General features: G+C 35.5%; 1 protein-coding gene across 1 annotated transcript in view; it reads left to right on the forward strand.

Moving 5' to 3' along the window:
- Znf292 (zinc finger protein 292) overlaps positions 1-18,971 on the forward strand; it is a 69,903-nt gene that overhangs the window by 38,354 nt on the left and 12,578 nt on the right. The window contains exons 5-6 of the mRNA XM_076923983.1: positions 9,400-9,602; positions 17,074-17,210. Of these exons, the coding sequence (XP_076780098.1) occupies positions 9,400-9,602; positions 17,074-17,210 (340 nt within the window). The remainder of the gene's footprint in view (positions 1-9,399; positions 9,603-17,073; positions 17,211-18,971) is intronic.

Consider the following 18,971-nt stretch of genomic DNA (forward strand, 5'->3'; position numbering starts at 1 on the left):
GTATGCCAGTACCTGTAGAAGCAAGAGAATAATCTTGAGTGTCATACCTTAGGAGCGGGAGTGTATGTTTTTTGAGACAGGTTCTCCTATTTGGACTTTTAGGTCATTGTTCAGCTAGACTGACTGATACTTTTTTTTTTTTTTTTTTTTGAGACAGGGTTTCTCTGTGTATATCCCTGTCCTGGAACTCACTCTATAGACCAGGCTGGCCTCTAACTCAGAAATCCACCTGCCTCTGCCTCCCAAGTGCTGGGATTAAAGGCGTGCGCCACCCATAAGCATACTCTTAACTACTGAACCCTTTCTTCAGTACTCCATCCATCTTGTCTTTCCCCACTTACCAAGATCCTTTGGCACTGTATTTATTATTCAAGTTGTTTTTCTTCCTCAGTTTTAGCAATAGCAGATCTATTGTCATATTGCTTTTTAATCAAAGTCCTTAATTATAACCATAAAAAGACATCTTAAAACCAACCATGATAGTATACACCTGTAATTCTAGCAGTTTAGAGGGAGAATGATCTTAAATATGAGAACAACATGGGCTACATACTGAATTGAATACTAGTCTCAGCCCTATTCTGGGATTCTGTCTCAAAAAATTTGAGGGCTGGTTGATAAGTACCTGCTTAGTCTGCACAAGGCTCTGTGTGATCCAGCACTCCTGGGGATCGGGTGGGGAAGGCCGCATTCAGAAACTGAGGTGCTCATGTACTCTTAGCTTCTTACCTGCTCTCAATGGTTATCCAGATTATTTAGTTATTATTATTAGTTTTATTATTAAAACACACTTATTTCTTCTTATATCTGGGCCACGATTCTCTACTTTTCTCTTTAAGTATTTGATGAAAGACCATAATCACTGTTCAGAGTTCTCTTAAGCAAGGATGTTCAATATTAAAATAAGTTTGACTTCATCTATTTCTTTATATTGCCTTTTTTCTCTGAGATATGCTGGCCTCCAACTTGCTGTAATCCTTCTTTGCCTCCTAGGTGCTGGTATTGACACTTGTGAGCCTCAGTGCCAGCCTCATTTACTGTTTTTAACTACATGTTTACAGAATGATTGTGAGGTACTAATGTCTTATGTTAGTATAGTGCATTGAACAAAATTAATAAGCCAGTATAAATATTGTGTTATTAATGAAGTCTAGTGCTTCATTCAGAGTCCTGTAGTCTTTACTTATAACTTTTTTCTGTCCCAGGATCCAAGCCAGTACACTGCACTACATTAGTCATCTTTCCAGGTTCCCCTCTGGTATGATAGCTTTTCAGACTTTACCATTTTTGACACACTTGATGGTTTTGGGAGTGCTGGTTTAAATATTTTGTGCAGTATCCTCATTGAAACTTGTTCAATGTTCTATGATCACATGGGAATTCAGGCTTTGTAGGAAGGACCACAGAGGGACAATACCATTCTGTCATCACATATGTCAGCATGATTTAACCATTGTTGAAGTGACTGTTTGACAGTCTGCCTAGCTGAACAGTGTGTCAGTTTTTTATACTCTGAGCTTGATCTTCCCATGTTGTGTCCTTTCATTCATTCCTTTTGCTATAAAGTTCTATAGTTTTGTCAAAAACTGTTATATATCCATCCATAATAGTTTTACTGTTCTAAAAATATCTATAAATCACCAAATCCCATTTTTCACCAAAACCTGACAACTACGGATCCACTTGCTGCCCGTAGTTTGGCCTTTTGTGTGTTGAATAATTACAGCCTTTTCCAGTTTCTATTTGTATATTGTTTGTATCTTTGACATAACAATATACATTTAACATTTCTCCGTGTCTTTGTGTGACATAATAGTTAATCCCTTTTATTATTGGTTAGTATGCCATTGTACATATGTTCTAATTGATTGACTCCCTGGCCATTATCATTTTTAGTGTTTGAACAAAGCTACTTGTAAATGCTGATATGTAAGTTTCTGTGAGTTTCCACATGACTTAGGGAAATCCTTAGAGTTTAGATACAGTATCTTGGTGGAAAACTCTGTTTAGTTTTCTCAGAGACTGCTATGCTGTCTAGTAAAATGCTTATATAGAATTTTATATTTTTGACAGATAATTGTTGGGACTCTAGATCTTTACCAGCAGTTGTCTACCTTGGGTAGTTTAGCCATCTGATAGGTATTGTGGAGATATCACAATATTTTATTTTAATTTGTGTTTCTGTGGTGATTAATGATATTATCATTAGTATATTTTTTATAAAGAATTTATATCATTGCTTACTTTTTGGACAGTTGTTTTCGGGTTGAATGTTAACAGTTGTGACATACAGATGCTTTGTCAGAAGTTTTGTGGGTGTGTTCTTTTACACTGTCTTAGCCTTCCTGCTGACAGCCACTGATAGGGCAGGTCTCACTATTAAAGGGCCAGCTCCTCAGTGCTCCCTGTTATGAATCATGGTTTTTTATGTTTTCATCTCAAACATCATGAGCAAATAGAACATGATAAAGATTTCTCTTTTGTAATTTTCTCTAGATGTCATAGTTCATGTCTTACATACGGGGTTTTCATGTGTTTTGAGATAACTTATTTGAAAAGTATAACCTACATATGTTGAATTAGTCATAAGCCATTCTCAGACTTGTATTTAGGAAAACATCTCCTTTCTGCTGCTTTGAAAATGTACCATCAGCTTCATTTTTAACATTAATTACAGTTTTTATCAGTTTCAAATTATTCTCTTTTTGTTGTTTTAAGTTAAAGTTTTACTACAATTCCTAAGAGATGACTTCTCCTTTTATAATAAATAATACCTCATTTTAAGCAGTAGGTCCCTCCCTTGAAACCACCTCCTTCAGCTTTAATGCTCTAACATTTTGAATGATTTTTCCCTTTGGGGTTTAATTTTACTAACATTTTACATGCTGGCACTGAGTTCTGACACTTGTTGCACATTTTTAGACATGAACTTGTTTTTCTTTTCTATCTACCATTCTTAAATAGAAAAATGTAATTATAAAACAAAACTTTGCCACACTGAATTCTCCAGCATTTCCCCCCTGTGCTTCTCTATTGAAATAATATAGTTGTCAGCCTTTTATTAAATCTTGAATCCAGTCATTCTCTTTTCTCCTTTCTTCCTCAAAGGAAACTTTTAAAGTGTAAAGCTTGCTCAAATGCTACTTCCATCCCTTAACCCCATGGGTAGTACTGTGCCTAGTGAGATTTTTTTTTTTTTCTGTGATAAAACACCATGAACATAGTCATCTTGAAAAGAAAAAGTTTTATTTCATCTTGTAGCTTGTACAACCTGGAGACAAGAACTGATGTAGAGGCCTTGGAGGAGTGTTCCTTCCTGGAGGAGGAGTGCTCCTTCCTGGAGGAGGAGTGCTCCTTCCTGGAGGAGGAGTGCTGCTTACTGGCTTCCTTCTCCTAGCTTGCTCAGCCTGCTTTCTTATAGCTCCCAGAACCACAAGCCTAGGGGGTGGGACTATCCAGTGTGAGCTGCCCTCCCAGTCATTAGTCAAGAAAATACACCACAGCCCAGTTTGGCAAAGGCAATTCTATTCTCAATTGAGTTTTCCTTTTTCAAAATGACTCTAGCCTAACTCAAGGTGATATAAAACTAGTTAGCACTTTTCTGCTATAAACCTGGGTATTGTTACCTCAGAAGCCATGCTTTGTCTTCTTTTGAGGTACTATCCAGAAATGGATGAATTTTATGATGGTTTGTTGTAAGTTGTTGACCAGCTGCTGTACTGTTTACTCTAAAGGTTATAAGATTTTACAGTCCTGGTTTCTCCATATTGTCAGCAACACTTTTAGTTCTTTCATTAGCTGCTGTTATGAAGTGGCATATTGTCATTTCAGCTTTCATTTTTCTAATGAAGTTTTAATGTTCTATATGCTTATTAGTTTATCATCTTTAGAGAAAGAGCTCCTTACTGCATAGCCATTTAAAATATGAACTTATTTGAGTTATAAGGTCTTAATCTGGATAGTAATCCTTTATCACACGTATGATTTGTAAATGTTTTCTATCATTTACTTTTCAGGTTATTGACTGTTTTCTTTGAGGCACAGAAATTTGAGAGACTCCTGTTTGTTTTTTGTTTTCATTACCTGTCTCTTTGGTGTAATAGCTAAGAAATAATTTCAAAATATAATGTCATTTAGAATTTTTCCCATGATTTGTTATAGAAGTGACATAGTTTGGAGTCTCATATTCAGGTGTTAATACTTTCAAAGTTAATTTTCATAAATGGTACAAGATTAAAGGTCTAGCACCATTCCTTTTGTATGTGGATTTGTTTTTCTAGCACTGTTTGAAGAGACTCTTCTTTGTCCACTGAGTTATACCTTAAGAACACTTTTTGATGATCATTTGACCATAGGTGGTAAAGTTTCTCCTGAATTCTGTTCTGTTACATGATCTGTGTAACTGTTTAATGTTAGTATCTCATTGGGCTTTGGTGGGTGTAGGGAATCTACTCATTATAAAAAGGAGTTTTCTTCCTCTGTTGGAGCTGTTCGCCTTCCACCTTCAGTAAAGGATGGAGAGTACTGTCTCCACCTGTCAGCAATGGTTTAAAAGTGTTTCATCTGCTTGTGTGCGTGTGTGCATGCATGCGCGTCCCATATATGAAGTCAGAGGACAATTTTGTGGAGTCCAGTTTTTTCCACCTTTATGAGACTTTAGGGTATCAAACTCAGTTCTTGCCAAACTTGTATAGCCAATGCCTTGACCTGCAGAGCTGTCTAGCCAGTCTCCCTCTGCCTTTACTTCCTTTGTTATATATGTTTGTTTCTTCCATGAAATAGCCTTGAAAAGTTGTCTATATTCCAGTAAGTGATTACACCCATGCACATTCACACAACCCTAGGTTGTCTGTATGTGTGTGTGTAAACTTTTTTAAAGATTTATTTACTTGTTTTAAGTACACTGTATACTGTCACTATCTTCAGATAGATCAGAAGAGGGCATCAGATTCCATTACAGATGGTTGTGAGCCACCATGTGATTGCTGGGAATTGAACTCAGGACCTGAGGAAGAGCAGTCAGTGCTCTTAACCACTGAGCCATCTTCCAGCCCCCACCCCCCCTCCCCTTTTTTTACGACATGAAAGTAGAAAAACTACTTGCAAGGATATGAAGTGGAGTGAATATATTTAAAATATATACATGTGTGAAATTATCAGGATAAAATAAAAAACTGAAACAAACAACAACAGCAGGTAAAGACTTTAGTGTCCTAGATTCCTCCATGAGAATGGATTGAAGTGGTAAGAATGATGGTGAAGACAAGGAGGCCCCTTAAAATGGTCTAGTGACTTGGGGTGGGCCTGAGGTCAGTGGTCAGTGGTAGAGGGAAAGAATTGGATATATTAGTAATTTATTCATAGAAGAACTTTTTTTTCTTTGCAGCTGCGTCTTTAGTTTCTGAGTTTAACATACCTAAGTAGATGTAGGTATGGATATGTTACATATTGTGTGGTATAGTGCCCCCTCACCTTTGGAAGTTTTCTTATTTGCTTTTTCAAGATAGGGTCTCACTGTATACCCCAAATGGGTCTAGAACTTACTATGTATGTAGCCTAGGCTGACCTCCAACACATGCCAGCTTTCCTGCTTCAGCCTTTCAAGTGCTAGTCTTCCACATGCTACCATCTTGTCCAGCAGGAGCTTTCTTTTTATGCTGCTGGCTTATCATCCTTCAGGAGCAGTGCATCAAAGATGTAATAAAAATAGTTGTTAAACCTAGTATGAGAGCATGCACTTAGTAATAAATGAGTCGGCCTCATTTGTGTGGGAAATTCAAGGTCAGTGGGACAAATTGTTTACATACAACAGTATTTGTGCTATGGTTTATTTATCTCTTAAAAATGTCTTTATTTCCTCCTCCTTACTTCCCTCATCCTTCTCCTTTTTTTCTTTTGAGACAAGGTCTTACTTTGTAATCCTGTCTGGACTTTAACTCAGATACTCACTTTCCTCCAGTACACCAGTACACCTGCCACTACACCTGGATCATTTTTTAATATTTATAAAAGTGTCACTAATGGAAAGAATTTTTAATTAAACTGGTTGAACATTCTACACCTACATTGCAGTTTTGTTACTTAGCTATATTGATAGGCTTAAAGCCAGTTTAGATCTTTTTTCCTCTTGAAGTGTAGTTGCAGTGTAAACAGACTAAACATGACTACAATTTAACTTTATTTTTTATGCTTGTGTGGGTATGAAAAGCATAGAAGAAAGTGAAACTTGGCTCTTCTATTTAGGTACTGTGAGATAAAGAACATAAAACAAGTCTGTGACCACTAACGTTGTTCTAACATCACAGCCCTGTAGGGAGAGCCATGGGGGAGGTTAGAGGCAATGAATGATGCCAAGTATTGAGAAGAATTGAGGAGGAGTAGGAAGGGTATTAGGAGCTGGGAGAAATGACTTTAGCAGAGCAGTCTAGTGCTAGTGGAGCCTTTATCTGAACTATTCAATCTTCCTTCAAAGGATCATGTATGCTACTTCCCAACTCTTCATTGATGGTAAAGTGTAATTTTTCAAATTAGAAGTAGGTACAATAATCAGATAGGTCTTTACCCCACTGACTCTGCAGAAGTTGATAATGTTAGAAGTCAGAAAACACATTCTAATCTTGGTTCTGTCATGAGATGATTTTGTGGCTTAAGGAAATCATTCAGTTTGTGAGAGTCCCAGTTTACTCATTCTGCAGAGTGTTGGGGCTACAAAAACTAACCATTACAAAGTCCATCTGCTCCAGTGCCCTGTCCTTCCTAGAAATCAATTTTTCTTTAAGTGTGTCATTGGTTTCCCATTATTAAAACATAAGTGCCTATGATTTTGAATTTTTAAGACTTAACATTTCTCTAAAAATTGTTTTAGATTTATTTTTATTGTTTTATGCTTGTGTTTTACTTGCATGTATGCATGTGCTCCACATGTGTATCTGTCACCTGGGAAGGTCAGAAGAGGGCATCAGATTCCCTGGACTGCAGTTACAAAGATGGTTGTGAGCTTCTGAGTTGAAGGTAGAATGCAGGTGTTTAAAGAGCAGCAAGTGCTCTTACCTCCTCAACCAAATTGCTTGTCCTGATAGCTATTTTTTAATACACTGATCTAAAAATTATTCTGCACAGGTTGTCAATTTAATTTATGCACTCTGTTTCAAAAAAAAAAAAAAATTTAAGGATTATTTGAAATTGACCTTTTAGGAAATGCCATCAGTTTTGTTAGATACTTGCCACTTTGAAATTCATTCTTTACTGTCAAATCTATCAAATCCCATTGATATGTGTTTTCATGATAGAATTTTTAATAATTCCCAGACTTTGTGTCTCTAGAATTTCCTTTTGAAAAAAAAAAAGAGAGAGAGAGAGAACCTATAACTGTTTTTTCTAAATGTCAGTCACCCATAAATAGTCAGAATAGCCTTATTTTAACTTTATGTAAATATTTAAAACTTTTATTGGAATTTGTTTTGGTAATGAGCTCAATGGAAAATACATTGAAATATCAGTGTTCTAATGAGATCATGTAGAACTAAAAGAAGAAATGTAATTAATGTATTACATTTGTGTCAGATATACTAGATACTTGTACATTTTATTCATCTGTGTTTAGTCTTTATAATTTCCTCCTTTTAGTTCAGTGTAAAGATTAAGTGACTGTAGGTACAGAGGTCTAGACTGAAGTAAAGGTTTAAATGTGGAATTCTGTCTTATTGTTTAAGTATTTGTGACTTTAATACTGAAGAGTATTTAATACTGAAGAGTATTTAATACTGAAGAGTATTTAATACTGAAGAGTATTAAAGTCACAAATACTTAAAGAGCACAATCACAGTGCTTTATGGATGTGACTTTTTCTAGGAGATCAGAGAAAGGTGGATTAAAAGTAAAGGTTCTAGACAGGAACTGAATGACAAAAGGAAAGACCATCTCTCAGCTACTCACTTTCATGAATTGAAAGTTAGAGAATATGGTGTTTCACCTACAGAACATTTCAGTTACTGGTTACTAGGAGTTTTCTAAAGGCAAGAAAGAAATGTTTAAACATAATTTTTATCCAGGTACAGAAACCTAAGGGAAATATTTGAATTCATACTTGTTAAAACATTAATTCTTCTTCACAGGTGCAAAATGACTTCATATTCTAGAGAACCAAAAGAGTATAGCCTTAAAAAGAATAGAAGTTTATTGTACTTGAGTGTCTTAGTCATAATGTATTAAAATAAATAAAGTCCCAAATACATTTAATGGATTTTTCCTTTGGCAGACTTTTCCCCCCTTTACTATTTTTTGTGCAAATTTTTATTTTAAAACATGAATTATAAAGACAGGCTTTCTTCTTCCTTGTAGAAGAATAAGTACATTGTCAATGTCAAACCAAGTATTTGTTCAATTTCTTATTCTAGACTGTCCAAATACCCTTTATCATTACATGGATAATTGGATGGTGCTTTGGGTTGTTTAATAACTGCATTGGGCCCAGCAGTGGTTGCATATGCATTTAATCCCAGCACTGAGGAGGCAGAGGAGGCAGGCGGATACATATGAATTCAAAGAGTGAGTTCCAGGACAGCCAGAGCTACATGAAGAAACTCTTTCTCAAAAAACAAAACAAACAAAAAGAATAACTGCATTGGGAGATTTTAAAAGAATTTGATGCAGAAATATTTGTATAAGCAAGAAGTTTATTCAAGCCAGGTGTGGTGGCATACACCTTTATTCTGACGTCAGAGGCTGGAGGATCTCCATGAGTTCAAGGTTAGCTTGGTCTAATACTTCCAAACCTTCCAGGGCTATACTGTTGATACCCTCCAAAAAAGAAAAGAGAAAAGGGAAACAAAAAGAAAAACTTGAGTCTATTCTAAATGAAGCCTTAAGTAACATAAAAACAATCGCTGTGACTTTAAAAGTTGGCAAGCTTGGTATGGCATCCCATGCCTGGAACCCTGACAGTTGGGCAACTGAAACAGGCAGGCCACAAATTGTAAGCCTAAGTGGGCTACATAGAGAGTTCAGGACATCTTAAACTGTACAGTGAGACCCTGTGTCAAGGTGGGCAGTATGATCTGCCTTTTTTTTTTTTTTTTTTTTTGTTTGGTTTTTCAAGACAGGGTTTCTCTGTATAGCCCTGGCTGTCCTGGAACTCACTCTGTAGACCAGGCTGGCCTCAAACTCAGAAATCCACCTGCCTCTGCCTCCCAAGTGCTGGGATTAAAGGCGTGCGCCACTACTGCCTGGCTTGCCTTTACTTATAAAGTCAAATATTGTATGATACCTTACTGACAGTAGTAGAAAATTGCTAAAAGGGGAGAGTTTGAGTTTCTGTGTTTTTAAATTTTTTAAAGTATTTATTTGTGTTGCAAATGAATTACCAAATGTTAATAATATATTATGTCTTGTTTTTTTAAGTGAATGAATTTTTAGCTTTTGAGGGTCCCATCTTGTTGGATATGAGAATTAAACATCTAATCAAAACAAATCAGTTAAGTCAAGCAGCCGCTCTAGCAAAGCTGTGTTCTGATCATCCTGAGATTGGGACAAAAGGTAGTTTTAAACAGACTTACCTTGTCTGTCTGTGCACATCATCACCAAGTGAAAAGCTAATTGAAGAGGTGAGTATATTTTTTGTTAGTAATTATTTTTTAAAGTGGATAAATTAAATTTAGATGAGAATGTTTTGGACTTCCTTGTTTGTAAATAATGGAACGAATTTGTCTTATACTATGGTATGCTTCTGGGTAAGGGCAACCTGAATCATATGGGACAGACTGGATCTTGTAATTTAAATTATGTGGATAGTTTGTTTGATTCAGCTAAAGGAAATATGGTAGTGCCCAAGACAGTGCCGTGGCAATGGGTTTTGGCAGTATTTGTGTCATAACTTTATTTGTATTTGACATCAGGATACCTATGAATATTTTTAGCTGACTAAGAAGAAGAGTAAGACTAGAGAGAAGTCATATAAATTATCTCCGTATATATAGACTATATTTAAATAGATAGATGTTATATAAGAAAATATATCAAAAATTAAATGTTATTTGCATATTTTATGTAAGTGTTTAGCTTCTTTTTAAGGTTCTGTTATACTTCATTTGTATTTAAGTGTAGAATTTGCACAAAATTCTGGAAGTGAAATCATCACTCAAGGAAATTATATATTTTTATACATTCAATTTTACAATTAAAAGTTGACATAGTAGTTTGTGTTTAAAGAATTTAGATAGAAATTAATAGTGTATTGAACTGTAAGTGTTCAGTAGTATAGTACTCTATGAGCACTGTTTTCAAATGTCTCATATTTCTGCTATATATATTGACTCCAGAGCAATAATAAGAAATAAAGGACCTGTGGAGATTAAGCCAGGCAAAATTCTGGTATAGACTGGGCAGATTTATTACCAGGTTCCATCTCTTATTAAGGAGCTGTTAGAAGTGTATAGTTGCTGAGAGGGAGACTGGGGAGGTGGCGCAAGGGGGCTGGCCACTGATGGAATTCCCATGCTCCAATGAAGTCTCACATACACATGGCCAGCACTCAGGTAGTCGTGATTATATTTCATTGCATACCGGTCAAAGTTGCCAGGATTGGAGGACCTTTCTGTTTGGTGGACTTGGTACTTTAAAGGGAAAGCTGAAATCTAAGATGGAGAACAGGTTATCATACCCTGTGTACTCCCCAGTATACAGAGAAACCTGTAATTAGAGTTTAGAACCGTGGTTGCCTCAGGTGACTGTCACAGGAGGGTGAAGATTGTGTGTAATAGCTGTGTGCTTTTCCTATGATTGCAGAATGAAGCTAGATGGTAAATGTCGGACTAAGATGATAAATAAGCTTCTTGGATATGGTGAGGATATTAGAAAAACACAGTGATTTCAGTCAGTTTCTGAGCTCGAGGGAGGAAAACATAGGCTTTCAATCTTGGACCTTATTCTGTTAGTTTAGACATTGTCTAATCTATAACTGTTTCTCCTTACTAAGTCTTTTATTTTCACAGACAGTTTGCATTTTCAGTTGCTATATATGAGAGCAACTGAAACTTTTCTATTAAAAATGAGAATTTAACTGACATATAAAAAATTTCTTGTAATAGCCTTCGAAGTGTTTGTGGCAACAAATGTATAATGAATTTTGTAGACAGTGGGGGGGCAGTAAACAGCAAATGTGTAGTCTCTGTACTAATTAAGGTTGTTAATGGACAGCTGTCTGAGATTACAGTTGTTACCTTTGAACTTAAAGACTGAGTTTATAGTCTGAAAAACTGTGTTTCCAGTTGTTTTAAGTAACCAGATCTTGAAATACGAAATTCATACTCCTTCTTGGTATAATTATCTAGAGTTAAGTAGCAGCAGCCCACCCTGCTCTGAGTGATACACTAGAAAAATTCTCTCTGGGGATTCTAGGTATTTCTTTTATTAAACAGGTAGAATTAACTGTTTTGTTTGTTTTTATCTTCTTATTAATAAACATGGTTCACTAAGATCTCTGTGTCTGTCAACCAAGGACAATTGTCAGTCACACTGATCAAGTTTTGGACTCTATGTGTATGGATAAATCCTTGGGAAAGTCCATTTTCTTAGAAATAGATTACTTTTGTAATATTGTTTTAACAAGTATATTTGAAACTTGTTTCTTGTCCCATATGAGGAAAGTGTTTTAAAGTTGATTTGTTAACCAGTCTTATTTCTACCCCAAGGGAAAATAGTTGTGTCCCTTTCACCTTGAAACTTTCCCAAAGACATTGACTCCCTTTAGGGATTGTGTTCACAAATATATATATATCTTCCCCCTCTTCTCACAGTTTTTTTCCCCTCTTCTTCTCTTCCTCCTCTTTCTCTCCTCCCTTTCTTTCTTCCTCCTCTTCCTCTCCCTCCCTATCTCTCCTCTCCCTCCCCTTTTCCCCCTCCTCCTTTCCTCTTTCTTTGTGTGTGTGTGCGCCTGTTTGTATGTGTGTGTGTGTGTAAGATTTGATTTTTAAAAGCATGTTCCTTAAAGAATATGGGGATAGATTTTAATTAAAAGTCAGATGTGGCCTGGATTGATATTCCTGAGAAAATTCTTGTCTATATGACTCAGTGGGCAAGAAACTAACTATTTCCCAATAGTAATAGCAGCTGTCCCTGTTAGATGTCAGACTCAGGGGGCTGTAAGAAAGGGATGTTCAGCTAACATTTCTTGAAATAATGAGCTTTTTTTAGATTCTTGGCAGAGGTAGTAGAACAGTTGGCAACTTTTGCTTAAATCCAGTTTTTTAGTTGATTCTATCTTTAGAATAAACATGGGAGAGCCTTTTGAAGTCCTTTTGTTTCTTCTTAAATCATCATTCCGGAAACACCCCCCCCCCCCCTTCTCTGGGATGGAGAGTGTGGTGTAGTGTTTGCCAGACAAGTGTGAGAACTTGATTTCAGACCCCTGAACCCAGACAAAACATGGAAGCCAGTACATGTCTGTAATCCCAGTGCTCCTGTGATGAGGTGGGAACAGCAGTGGACAAGAGACCCAGGTGAAGGCAGACAGACAGTCAGGGAAGACAGGCACCACTTCCAACTGACACCATGTCATTCATATGCGCGTTCTCCCCACCCAATACAAAGATTTTTTTCAAAGTTCCCTTAAATAATCAACTTTGAAATATAACTAATACACTTTTCTTACATTTCCTATACACACGTATTTTATATATTTAAAACACATATTCCTTAACTGACAATACTTTGTTTTACTGACCTCATTCCAATTCATTCTCTTCATATGTAATAACTGCAGTTCCATTATATATTACATAGATTATATATAGATTATATCTAATATATTTAACATATACTATATTTAATATTTAATATATTATATCCAACATTTATATATTATATTTAATATTTAATATATCCAACATTTATATATTATATTTAATATTTAATATATTATATCTAATATTTAATATTCAATATGTATTATATTTAATTATACACACACACACATACACACATACACATACCACAAGGTATATTTAACCAGACAGGTGGATATTTAGATTGTTGTCTTGTAAGTGAACATTCTTGCATCCTTGCAAGTATACTGATAGATTTAATTCACAGAAGTGGAATTGATTCTAAGAATCTACATATTTTAAACATGGGAATGGTGGCACAAACTTATAATCCCAATACTAGGGGGTTGAAGCAGGAAGACAGCAAGTTCAAGGCCAGCCCGAGCTATGCCTGGTCTTTTTTAAAACAAAACAAAACAAAACAATAAAACTACACATTGTGTATAGTGTAGAGACAGATTATTCAGAAAAGCAGTGACAAAAATAACCATGACAATGTGCCCTCTGAAAACAGTTTGTGAAATTCCTTCTTTCCTGACACTGGAGAGTGTTAATGTAGAAATATTTGCTAGTTATATGATGTTTTTACATTCTTTTAGGCGTGATGATAAGTTTGCCTTTAAAATTCTTTTCTGTATGAAACGATCTTATTTTGCTGAGCAAACTGTATTCTTGAGACTATTAATGTATAATTAGAACTAATATATTTTAAAATATAATTGGTAGACATGACATACTACTTAAATATTTTATACTTTTATTAAGCAGTGCAAAGAATCATATGAAAATAAAGTTATTTACATTCTGAAATTATTTTTTTTTTTTTTTTTTTTTTTTTTTTCTTTTTTTTTTTTTTTTTGGATTTTTGAGACAGGGTTTCTCTGTGTAGCCTTGGCTGTCCTGGAACTCACTCTGTAGACCAGGCTGGCCTCAAACTCAGAAATCCACCTGCCTCTGCCTCCCAAGTGCTGGGATTAAAGGCGTGTGCCACCACTGCCCAGCATTATATTTCTTTTTATAAGAGGATTTAGCATAGTATATCTTTAACAAATAGATCATTCTGTTTGGTCTTACATTTGAAATTTGGCCCATTTTTCTAAAAATAGGACATAATCACTAAATTGGTGATATATTGGTAGTTTCTGAATTATGCTGCTTTGTAGTTTTAACACAGTTATTGTTCAAATGATTATAGTGTACTTCCACAAATTTAATTTATTCATTTATTAATTTAAATTTAGTTCTCTTATCTCTGCTATTGACTGGCTTTTTTCTTTTTCTTTTTCTCTTTTTTCTTTTTTTTTTAAAGAGGCCAACTCCTGGCAAATAGGGGAAAATTAAGTTTGAGCAGAGGTCCATGCCATAGAAGCCTGGGAACTGAGTTTAGCCCCTGGAACCTGTATAGAAGTGAGAGGAGAGGAGCAGGAGCACAGGACTTTTCTCTGAGTGCACATACTTCATCGTACAACGGATAATAGTAGTAGCAATAAAATCTTGTAATTGAAGTTTTTGTCTATTTTGAGGATATGAAATATTTTGTTTGTGTATATTTATATATGCATACATATACATATATACATATACACACACATACATATAAATGGAGAAGAATTAACACATACACTTAAAATATTAAGAGTTAATTTAATAGAGGTATTGTGGGAAATAATTATAATTAGTGTGCCATAGGAGCTTTCAACAGGAATTCAGATTTTAGAAGAAACTATGATGAGATTCAGATAAGTCATATTTTCAAGAGATAATGAATTTTTTAAAACTTGAACAAGTAAAAAACAATGTTTAGCACTCTAGGACCTCAGTATGCTTAGATATGTCGAGTTCTGAGATAAGACTGAATCTAAGCCTGCATTTAAGTCTTAGCTATCAGTAAATTAATAATTTTGAGTAGCTTAAATCTTTTTGAGCATCACGAGTTAGCAAATCTGAGGTCTGAATTTTCCTCAGATCTCTTAACTTTTTGAACACAGACATACCACCAATGAAAAATCCCATCTGACATCATGTTATGGGTCACAGCAAGATACGGTATATTAAAGACACTACATGGGATGATGATCTTCAGGCAATGTGTATAAGATGTGAAAGAAAATTTTATGTTCAGATTTGGATCCCAAACCCAGTATCTCATTGTATATATGCAAATAATTTTAAGAATCTGAAAGGTAAAGCATATCTGGTTCCAGGCAATTTATGTAAGTGACCCTCAGCTTTGGTAGTGTCTTCCCAGCAGCCTCTCATGTCGACTATCCATGCTAATTCTGAAGAAGCTGGGCCTGATAAGTAGTTTGCTCTCATTTCTGTTATTAACATGCTATGAAGACAGTTTTAAAAAGAACTTGCAGCTCATCTGACTGACATTTGTCATGATGAACGTGTTAGAGTAATTAAAAGCAACAAAAGCCTTATAAAAAGATAATGTAAAAAAAGATAATGTAATAAAATGATAAGAGTTTAGATCTCTGATGTCAGTCAGATATGGTTTGACTTGTGGGTTTAGTTCTTAATTGTAAGCAAATTACATAATTTCTTATCTATAAAATATACTTTCTGCCTAGTGAGAAAATTATAATTACAGTGTACATGAAATGTCTGGCATTGTGCTTAACCTATTGTAGCTATTTTAAAATACTGATTGTATAAACATATATCTTTTGGTCCCCCTTTGTTGGGTTGTGTAAACGGGGTAACTTACAGATAAAGATTTGCTACAGCGTGGCTGACAGGAATAGCGGACTAGTCTTACTGTGCTGGAGTTACCAACAGGTGGTCCAGACACAGTCTTTATACAGCCTTTTCTCTGGGTTGATTACCTGAGTCTGACCACAAACAGTTTGGATTCAGTCAGAACAAGCTACTAATTGCATCCTTATTTTAAAATGATTGTTGGTAGACTAAAGAGCTGACTAAGGGATTAAGTGCAAAGGCCTTGATTTGGCTCTCCGGACCTACAGGATACAGTTACAACCAGTCTGAAGGAATCAGTCAGATTCCATCTTCTGGTCTCTAGCACTAGGCACACATATGGTACACATATATGTACATGTAGGCACTAATACATAAAAACAAAATCTTTTTAAACATCTTTAAGAACAAGTCACTGTTAGATAACAAAAAGGGAAATTGATGGTTTCCTTAGTGTTTGTTCTGTTTTTGTTTTGTAATCCACCGTAGCCTAGAAATTACGATCTTTCTGCCCCTCTGCTCCTGAGTGCTGAGATGTATCTGCAAGCACCACCGTCAGTTCAGTTGTCAAACAGCTGTCATCCTTATTGTTACTGATCAACCTTAAAATCATATCATTGTCCTTCATGTAAACACTTGTTCAGTCTTAAACACATAACACATGTCCTTTTGCTTAGCTTGTATTTGACGAGTTGTGAGAGATTATCAGCCAGGAGAGAGAAATACACAATTCTGTGATCCATAAATGCTGATGATCTTCATTCTTCACTTCTTTTTACCATCTCATTTAGACCATGAGGAATTAAATTTTTTTGTTTTGTGAAAAAAAGATACTCTTTGGTTGTCTATTGTTATAGCAAAGGGTAGAAGTCATTTGCTAGTTTTGTTTTACATGTATAAATAATAAAGTGGCACATCTTAAATTTGTTTTAAATACTAGGTTAAATGATTCAGGTTGCCTTTAGAGTATATGAACCTTTAGGAACACTTTGAGTTGGAGTAAGTTTATATGAAAAGCAAAATAGTAGAGATGAGTGAACCTGTTTTTAAAGTGATACAGCTATATACAATATTCTGGATTGTTTCTTCCCTTAAGATTAATAGACAGTTTATTAGTCTGTATCCACTACATTCTTTGTATCTTCTGGTTTTAGTAATGACTTGATCAGCGAGTCAAAGAGTAACAGTAAAAGTGCTGTGGTTTTCTTTTCTGGTAATGGATCCAATTTAATGGATAAAAGATGCTTATGATTAATTAACACCTGTTATTTACTGAACATTCATGCATTCCTAAAAGTAGTTTGTATTCTGAGGTTTTTAATACTCTCAGAATATTATATTAATGATAAGAATGGTTATTTTTTAAAAACTATTGCCAAGTCTTTATCTCAATTATCATTTGATAGTATATAACTTAATACATTTTACTGATGAGAATTTGTGTGTATTGAAAGAAAAATTAAATTTTATTGTTGTGTGTGTCTGTATGTGTGTATATACATATATCTTCTAAAGCTACTTCATGGCCTATTTCTGTTTCCTTTTTCTATAGATTTCAGAAGTTGATTGCAAAGATGCGTTAGAAATGATCTGTAATTTAGAATCTGAGGGGGATGAGAAAAGCGCCCTTGTTTTATGTACCGCCTTTCTATCACGGCAGCTCCAGCAAGGAGATATGTACTGTGCTTGGTGAGTTACTTTTCTTTTTTCTTTTTTTTTAATTTTCTTTCTCTTTTTTTTTGTTTTTTTGTTTTGTTTTGTTTTTTTGTTGTTGTTGTTTTTGTTTGTTTGTTTGTTTTTGGTTTTGTTTGTTTGTTTGTTTTTTGAGACAGGGTTTCTCTGTGTAGCCTTGGCTATCCTGGAACTCACTCTGTAGACCAGGCTGGCCTCGAACTCAGAAATCCGACTGTCTCTGCCTCCCAAGTGCTGGGATTAAGAGATTTTGTTAAATTAGAAAACAAAAGTCAGGTGGGGTAGCACATGCCTTTAATCCCATTGCTCTGGTGGCATTATAAGCTGATCTTTACTATTTCCAGTCTCGCCTGGCCTAGATAGTGAGTTACAGGCCAGCCAACACCAACACCATATAGTGAGACCCTGTCTAAAAAAAAGAAATGAAAACAATTAAAAGAATACAAAGTAGATTTTAAGAACTCATGTAATCAAGATGGCCTCCAGCAGTAACGGGAATCACAGATATCTACATAGCCTCTGGCAGTAACACATGGTCAGCCATGATTAACACTGCCTCTGGTGGCAGGAGAGGTCACAGACAAACCTGGCCCCTCGAAGCAGCAAGGAGACTGACTATGTTGATGTCTGTATTGTGTGCTGCTGCTGCTGCTGCTGGAGGCCATGTTGATGTCCACTGGAGTCTGTGTGCACGCTGTGACCCCTGCTGCTACCTGCTGCTTTGGGCAAGTGGTATCAATAATTACAATGACATTGAAGGCTGTGTGATAACTCCCACCCCCGGGGGGGGGGGAAGGGGAGGACAGTACAGAGAGAGGGAGAGGGCTCAGTTTTCTTTAAGGGGCTGGCCACTGTGAAGTGGATGTGATGGGGGCACAAAAGAATTCATGTAATTTAGAGATTTAAAAAAATTTTTTTTAAACTAAGACAAAACGTATATTTTAAGGTATTCTATTCTGTGGAATCTGATATCAAATAATTCATATTTTAGTTTTAGGAACTCTTTGTGTTAAGGACAATACAATTCAAAAGTTTATTTTATCAGACAGTATTAAATTTGTTTTCAGCTCTTTCTACCAAACTGTGATTAGAGTCTATATTTTTTTCGCCTACATTTATATACTTTGAATTGCTTAGCATTTAACCTGTGGAAATATAGTGTATTTAATACCCGTAGAGAGCATTCTCCTGGCTGACTTCTTGGGTATTCCCCTTTGTATGCTTCCTGATCAGCACATTCCCAAACCTGCTATAACACCCCTTTGAGAGGCTGCAGCTTATCCTGACTTCCACCACTGTAAAGCTTGATAACAGCCCTAGGTTATTATTATGAGGTGAGCTATTGTCACTTAGTGGCAAAGTAGACTTTAAAGAAAAGTTGGATTATAGCATCTTGGCATTTAAGAATATTTGCATTCACATGCCATGTGAATGAATATAGAACAGGCAAAGTAAATAAATGGCTGTGCAGTCAAATAAAGTTCATAGTTACCAGCTTTTCTGAGTAGTTGCTCCTTGTGAATAAGTTAAATCTTAAATACATAGGTGATTGCTCTTCAAGGCATGGATAACTACAGTGGACAAGTAGATTTTCTGGGTATAAGATAATGTGAGAGTCAGTGATATCTAGGGAATCATTGTTAAATTGGTTTAAAACGACATCAAAGTGAATTTTATATGACACACAGAAGCCGCCTCTTACCAACTCTGAAGGGCATCATTAAAAACTTCATGTTTAAAACATAGTTCAAAGCACAG

This window comes from Arvicanthis niloticus, chromosome 25 (genome assembly GCF_011762505.2).
Source record: "Arvicanthis niloticus isolate mArvNil1 chromosome 25, mArvNil1.pat.X, whole genome shotgun sequence".
Classification (NCBI taxonomy): Eukaryota; Metazoa; Chordata; class Mammalia; order Rodentia; family Muridae; genus Arvicanthis; species Arvicanthis niloticus.